At 41.7% G+C, this 7,815-nt stretch overlaps 2 protein-coding genes across 2 annotated transcripts in view; one reads left to right on the top strand and one right to left on the bottom strand.

The window, feature by feature from the left end:
* LOC106810964 (WASH complex subunit strumpellin-like) overlaps nucleotides 1-5,229 on the top strand; it is a gene marked incomplete in the record, with an annotated part of 28,296 nt that extends 23,067 nt beyond the window's left edge. The window contains 1 exon segment of the mRNA XM_014814462.1: nucleotides 4,408-5,229. Within this exon segment, the coding sequence (XP_014669948.1) occupies nucleotides 4,408-4,473 (66 nt within the window).
* A 96-nt stretch (nucleotides 5,230-5,325) lies between these two features.
* LOC106810965 (tubulin polymerization-promoting protein family member 2-like) lies at nucleotides 5,326-7,322 on the bottom strand. The gene is made up of 3 exons (XM_014814463.1): nucleotides 7,071-7,322; nucleotides 6,594-6,774; nucleotides 5,326-6,000 (listed from the first exon to the last, which is right to left on the bottom strand). The coding sequence occupies exons 1-3, from the start codon at nucleotides 7,277-7,279 to the stop codon at nucleotides 5,809-5,811; spliced, it is 582 nt and encodes a 193-aa protein (XP_014669949.1). The 5' UTR covers nucleotides 7,280-7,322; the 3' UTR covers nucleotides 5,326-5,808.
* Nucleotides 7,323-7,815: the final 493 nt, after the last annotated feature.

Here is a 7,815-nt window from a genome sequence, read left to right as displayed (position 1 = left end):
ACACGCACGCACGCACGTGTACGTACACACACACACACACACACGCGCACGTGTACGTACACACGCACGCACGCACGCGCGAGCACGTGTACGTGCACGCACACATGCACGCACGTGTACGCACGCACGTACGTATACGTGCACACGCACACACGCACGCATGTACGCACGTTTACATACACACGCACACACGCATGAATGCACGCAGGTGTACGTTCACACGCACGCACGCACGTCTACGTGCACATGCATGCACGACTAGGCGATTTCACCGGCGATTTAGTCGCCCGATTTAATCAAACTGTTGACCGACGCACGGACGCACGGACGGACGATCATGCGATTCTACAAGCTGCATCTGACTACGGCAGATGAGCTAAAAAAAGAAACTTGCGTGGGCGTAATCGAATCGACGTTTGCGTGAGGTGAAATTGTAAGTGTTTGGCCATGCGTAACAAAGAAGTGGAATTACTAGTCCCCTACATTAGTCGCCTGATACAGTGTATAAACACTGATATAGTCAAGTTGGGAGTGAATAAAAATACATTGTGGCACACCGAAGGGAATAAAAACACTTTGTGATATTAACTAATATATTATTAGGGGTAAACAATCTCAAAAAGAGATTATTATGTACGCCTGCTAATATTTATAGCTAGTATATATATATATATATATATGGTTTATACTTTATTCTGTCATCAAAACGGGTCGAAATCCTCCACGTCCAAGCAACACTACAAACGCACACATGCACGCACGCGCGCGCATACACACAGGCACTTGAAGTTGAAGCGTTTCAACTGTAAACATACGCCGCCGCCATTGCGCGCACACTGACACATAAATATATATTTATATTATTATTATATTATATTTATATATATATATATACATATAAATATATATTTATTTGTCAGTGTGCGCGCAATGGCGACGGCGTGTGTTTACAGTTGAAACGCTTCGTATTAATTATGTATATAGATATAGACACAATAATATAAACCCAACACAGCTAGGGGTATAAAATTCAGAAAATACCAAGCACAAAGAACCTGCGAATATAAACAACGGTATATTTACCTACTGGTAACGACAGATCGTGATGTAATTAGACTGACTGTGAGGACTGATTTGGGCAGGTGGTGACCGAGCTGCAGCGTCTAATCTCTGGTTGCGGTTGCTGTGGTAGCAACGCTCGATGAGTCAGCAACGATTTCATTCCCTTCCCGGCATCGCTTCGCGGCCTCGGTACGGGGCTGCATTGATTTATTCGCCGCAGTAAAGGCCAAATGTAGCAGCTATTACTGCACGCATTGCCTTTCTAGACATTGCGCTGCCGTACGTGAAGTGAAAGAGAGAGGGGGAGCGCACGCGTGAGAGAAACAATGGTATTTAGGCAGGGATATGAGTGAGGGGGTAGGGAGAAAGAGAGAGAAGAGAGGGGTAGGGAGTGAGAAAGAGATTGAGAACGAGAGAGAGCGAGCGAGAAAGCGAGAGAGAGAGAGAAAGTAAGAGAGCGCGATGTGGGAGAGAGAGAGAAAGCGGGGGAACGAGACGTGAGAGAGGGAGGAAGGGAAGGAGAGAGAGGGAGAGACGAGAGAGAGAGAAAGAGAGAAAGAGACATCGAGAGACAGACCGACAGAGAAGGGGTCGAGTGTGTGTGTGTGAGAGAGACCCAACGAGAACGAGCGAGTGAGAGGAAAGAGAAGGAATGTAGAAAAATTTATTTAAGCAAAACTGCAGTATATACCAGCTACATATGGGAAAGAATCGAGGCATGTATAAGCCAGCGCAATAAGACATATAGCTAGGAGAAATGTAACGTAAGAGTACGCTAGATAGAATAGTAGAATAGTAGATAGAATACGCTAGATAGAAGAGTATGATGCATCACCAAGTTGTTTGACAACATTTATTTCGGATGGATAGGTGTACATAGGTAACTCTATGTGGCAACCTTTCCTCCCTCTTCTCTCTGTCTTTCCTATACTCTCACTCTTTAACCCCCTCCACTGTTTCTATTTCCCTCCCTCCATCTCTCTCCGCTTCATTCCCCCAACATTGATCGTACACAATATGAATGATTATACCAGACCGTTATATATTATTTGTACAAGATTTATTTGAACAATAATGTTATAATCACAGATTGCATTACCATGTGTGCGTAACAATTTGTTTACTATAGGCTCATTTAAGAGAGCGAATATATTACGCTCTTAATCATATACGGTACTGTGTAACAACACATCATAAGTTATTCGTGAGGATAGCAATATGACATCCAATCACATAGATTAGATGACATTTACAATATCAAGAGCAGATGACCTTTTAATTGTTTGCTCCTCGCATAATTATAAATTATTAAGATATAAAACAATTCATTTCCTATACTCTCAGTGGCAGTTTCAATTATAAATCACGAGTAACATTGCTACCCCTATCAAAGTTGGTATAAACACACACAAAGACTAATACCACTTACATTAGACCAAGAGCAAGATATAAAAATGATAGGATGTCATCAAAAGCATATAAACCCTAGGAGCATAAATATCAATTTTAAGAGCATGTTAGGGTTTATTTCCTCTTGATGTTATCTTATCAGTCTTTACGTGAAGACAGAGAGAAAGCTTTCAATTTTCTACGATTTTACCGACATCTTTTTTCAAGTAATGAATATTTTAAATATCATAACAATTTAGCCACTACATGTAATGGCACACGAAAACAAAAAACGGATTAAATGGAATTCTGTATTCTGTATTCTTCTGTGGTTTAGTACTAAATCATTTGAATACTTAATGTGGGAGATGAAAAAAATCGTCAGTATTTAGAATGTAGTCATTCATCACATGAATCACCTTCGAATAACCAACCACATCAAAAATTACTCCACTGCCGACGTACACATAATGCACAAATTTGTAGCGGGTACACGCTGTAAAACGAAAACACTTGTAAGAGCTAGAGTCCCGTTTTAGTGTTTTGTTAAGGGCCGGACACACTAGGTGATTAAATCGGGCGACTAAATCGCCGGTGAAATCGCCTAGTCGTGCATGCATGTGCACGTAGACGTGCGTGCGTGCGTGTGAACGTACACCTGCGTGCGTGTGAACGTACACCTGCGTGCATTCATGCGTGTGTGCGTGTGTATGTAAACGTGCGTACATGCGTGCGTGTGTGCGTGTGCACGTATACGTACGTGCGTGCGTACACGTGCGTGCATGTGTGCGTGCACGTACACGTGCTCGCGCGTGCGTGCGTGCGTGTGTACGTACACGTGCGCGTGTGTGTGTGTGTGTGTGTACGTACACGTGCGTGCGTGCGTGTGCACTTACACGTGCGTACATGCGTGCGTGCGTGCGTGTGAACGTACACGTGCGTTCCTGTGTGCGCGTGTGCGTGTGCACGTATACGTGCGTGCGTGCGTGCGTGCGTACACGTGCGTGCATATGTACGTGTGCACGTACACGTGCGTGCGTGAGTGCGTGTGTACGTACACGTGCGTTCGTGCGTTCGTGCGTGCGTGTGTGCGTTATATATTATTAAAATAAAGAAAATAGTGGTATAAAACTACTGCTTTGTCATCAGTGGTAAGATTTAGTACGTGACGAACGATTGAATCAACGGATGTTTGTTTATAGCAGAGTGTCCAACCATCCCGATTTTGCTTGAACCTCGGGATAAGGAAAATTCCGATTTTCCATATTTTGCACGCACTATCTCGCGAAAAAAGTCCATAAATATTTTCCACTTAATTTCTCATGATTGTTAGCAATAAAATCTATTCTGAATGCTCCGTTGCCTTCCCTGCATGCATTTCGACCCAGCGGTAAATACCATGAAACTGTATTGCGGGCTCAGGTGAACAGACGGCTCAAACTCCACGACAGATGGCGCTCTCGATCTGGGCTCAATCTACCACTGCTACAAGTAGATTTCCGTGAGAATTTCTAAGGTTTTTTTTACCACAAGTTTTACAGCGGCCAGGTTACTTGTACCCTCTGTAATAAGATTTGGACTAATAAAAGTTGCAAAGATATTAAAAATCCGACCATTATTTTATTAATAATTTGATAAAATAGTGATATGAAATAGTGCGCGGATTGTGTGCCCATTTACTACTTTCAAATCATACGCGGCTATTGGATAGCCATTCGCTGAGTAATATTTCGGGGAGGGGGACATGCCCCAGACCGCCCTCACCCCCACCCCCTAATGAAAATCCTGATTTCTCAAGTCTACAGGTTGGACACTCTGTTATAGTGTGTATACACCTTCATTTATGCAGTGTATTACACTTGAAATTTCATAGGGGAATTTGGCAATGATTCGTAATGATATGTTGTTTAAATTGATTTTTAATCCTAGCTTAAAAATAATATCTTACTGTTTCAGCTTATGGAAATGTACATTCCTCCATACATGTTGGACCAGTTCCATAACAACATGACAGCAGCGTAGTGTGTGCTCATCATATCTGTATATTGTGCTGATCAAAATCGTGTGACCAAATCGATTATAATTATATATAATACGAATATTAATTAAACATATTATTGTTGTAATGACTTTTTATGATTTATAAACTGAAAACGTGTTTATATTTACTATATACTGGAGCAGTCTGCACAACTTTAGTGTTGCCAATTGAGTAAGGTGCTTGGCATGATTGACAGGCAGCTCTAGCCAATCAATGCTGGCCTAGGTCGTTCTAAAAGCCAATGCTTGGCAACGAAGTGCGGCAAAGTCAACAATTTGATGCGCATGTGTGACAAACACGTAAAAACTGGTCAATATCTTGTTCAACCCAGCAATTATCAAGATCCAAAGGAGGGGGTGAGAGTCAGAGAGGTGGGTCAGTTATATGGCAGCCACTGATTGTAAGTGATTCTGCCAAAGATTGCACTTAGAGACTATACTGTTTGTCAGGATTTCTCTCCTTTTGAACCTCCAATTTTCTTGAGATTCTTCTGGTCAATCATTTAATCAGAGGTTTCAAGTGGTACATGCTAGCCCAATCTATAACAACAACTGTTCAGTTTTTTTCCAATTTGAGGGAATGTGGGTTACAAAGATATATACTAAAATATCTTTCATTTGCGTTGTGTTTTAAGCCTCTATCAAATCAATTCCATAACAATGCTTTCATGTAGGCTTTTTGATGTGCTGATAAATGAGCATTAAGTACACTTTGGTGACAATAAATGTTCTTCATGAGATGTTTTTACACGTTTAAATTGTGATATCACTACAACGTTCATAGACCTTTACGTAAATTGGACGACATTCGCAACAAGCATACATTACACACTCTATACGTGATTTTCTTTATGTTGTGCCTGAAACAAGGGCAAGCCAGAAACATATATGTCTGACAAATGCAAAAATATGTGCTGATTCTGCATTTAGTTCACTAACATGGATTTTTATAGTTAACAGAAAAGCACTATGTACTGAGTAACTAGTATAAACAAATGAGCATTACTAGAGTTGCACATACGTGGTTTGCAGTATGACACCACATATCGGGCACACCCGTGAGGTAATCTACATCAGCATGCTACTAACACGTTACAGTAACATGTATGATTGATTCTAGTCAAACAAGGGTGGTCAAGAGTTTATATGAAAACACTGAACCCTACATCCCCTTGCACAGTAATTCCCAAAGCCAGTGCTGTACCTATGATAACATATACATCTATAGCTCTGTGCTTTGATGATGAATATATACGACCTCGCATTTCACGCGTATTCTGCGCCAAGGCTCATTACCAGCCAATGAACACATCAAAATCAATCACCTGCCACCTTTTCATCGAAAGTTCCTTCTCCCTTGTAGTTGCTAACATATCCCGATCCACTATCAATGTCCTTACGTCCTACCTTGCCCTTTCCTTTACCCTCTGCATCAAACCTCTCCTTGTGTGAGCCCGTGTACTTGGATGTGTCTGTCAGCCTGTCTACTCCACCTTTCTTACTCGCAGACTATACATAAAACAGAAAAGCCCGTTTCGATTATGAATCTACTTAGTTCCAGAGTAATTACGATTGGGATTAGAAACTGATGCAATCAAACAAACTACCCCTCAAGCTCACTGAATCACGAATTACAATAACTGAAAATATATATATAAACACACTTAATGAGTAAATGATTGAATAAATAGTGTGTGCGTGTGTGCGTGTGTGTGTGTGTGTGTGTGTGTCACGTTGAAGATGAGCTTATATCAAATAAAACTAAAGAAGGTAAACAGAATGCAAGTTGCAATAACCATATACACGATAGACATGCAGGTATATATCGACACAGATATACAGATACATATAAATAGATATATAGATACATATAGACATAGATATACAGATACATATAGATAGATATATAGATACATATAGGTAGATATAGACATAGATATACAGATACATATAGACATACATACACCGATACATATAGATAGATACGACCAATACGAATGATGATTTGCAATGGTTCACAGACAATGAATATACAACTCGCGTAAGATGTGAGTGTTAACAACACGAATGCACGCACGCACACACATACACACCGTACTTACGGTGGTTCCTTTCAGCCCTGGATGGTTGCAGCTGGACAACTTTTTCTTCATCTGACCCAAAAGCTCCTGCTTGGCATCATCTTCTGGGACACCCTTCTTCTTTGCATCGGCCTTGCTCGCGTGAGCAGCTATCTCATCCAACACAGCTGCCAGATCTTTGAATTCGATCACCTTCGTCCCCCTAAAATTGCAAAACAACAGTTTAATGCTCAGATAATTACAGAGACGAATTCATGCACGTATGCACAGAGAGAAGGGGGAGGGAGGGGTCAGATAAGAGAGATGGGAGAGAATAACAGAGCGAGAGAGAGAGAGGGGAAGAGAATAAAATAGAGGGGGAAAGAAAAGCAGAGGGGGTGAGAGAATAAAAGAGCGAGAGAGAATAACAGAGAGAGGGGGAGGGAGGGAAAAGAGAGACTAGGCGAGATAGAAGGAGAGAAAGCAAGTCAGAGAGAAAGGGTTGGTTTGGTTTCTCACTTTGGTTTTTTGCCCAGTATTTTGACGAATGCAATGTCAGTGGTTGTGGATGGAATCTTTTTTCCATCTACGACTTTGGCATCTTTCAACCACTTGTCAAAGTTCTTGCTCGTCATCGTTTTCCCCACCGACTTGCTGTCACCGAACATCGCAAAAGCTTTGAAGTTTCCTGCCAGTGTAGGCGTTCCTTGACTCTCTCCTTCTGCCATGGCTGTGGTTTACTCGCAGGATATGCAGGTACGTCCCAGACGGTTTCCTGTGCGAGATCAAAATGTTCCCGTGATATAAACGATCCCTAAATGTGTGAGATAAACAGTTGAGATGATACACAACACTTCAGGTAAAATAATCGTAATAACCCCTTTTTATATTATATAACCCCTTATTTGGCATTACATTAGATAATTAACATTACAATAACTGTTTGTTTCCTAACGTAAACGATATAATGCAATAATTCCACACCGCTGGTCATAAAATGAATAAAGCACGCACGCACACGTGGGCGCACGCACACGCGGGCGCACACACACACACATACACAGGCGCGAAGGGCACCGAATATACATCCCTGGAGCGAAATGCGTATGTGCGGAGCGAATGTGCTGAATGCACTACTGTACACATTATTCCCCCAACCAATATCTCATCCGGTCGTCTGTTATTTTCTAAACAAGTGCCGCGGAGCGACAGCGCTCATCTAACGTCTACTGCGGTGACTCTGTGGTGGAGTAGTGGGATTCTA

This window comes from Priapulus caudatus, unplaced genomic scaffold (genome assembly GCF_000485595.1).
Source record: "Priapulus caudatus unplaced genomic scaffold, Priapulus_caudatus-5.0.1 Scaffold490, whole genome shotgun sequence".
Taxonomy (NCBI): Eukaryota; Metazoa; Priapulida; class Priapulimorpha; order Priapulimorphida; family Priapulidae; genus Priapulus; species Priapulus caudatus.
Note: the sequence above shows the minus strand (reverse complement) of the source record. Positions and strands in the feature narration are given on the sequence as shown.

Coding starts and splice junctions, on each gene's coding strand:
- LOC106810965 (XM_014814463.1), bottom strand. CDS start 7,279: ATGGCAGAAGGAGAGAGTCAAGGAACGCCTACACTGGCAGGAAACTTC. Junction 6,775..7,070: donor ATACTGGGCAAAAAACCAAA/GTGAGAAACCAA, acceptor TTGCAATTTTAG/GGGGACGAAGGTGATCGAAT. Junction 6,001..6,593: donor CAGGGCTGAAAGGAACCACC/GTAAGTACGGTG, acceptor TTTTATGTATAG/TCTGCGAGTAAGAAAGGTGG.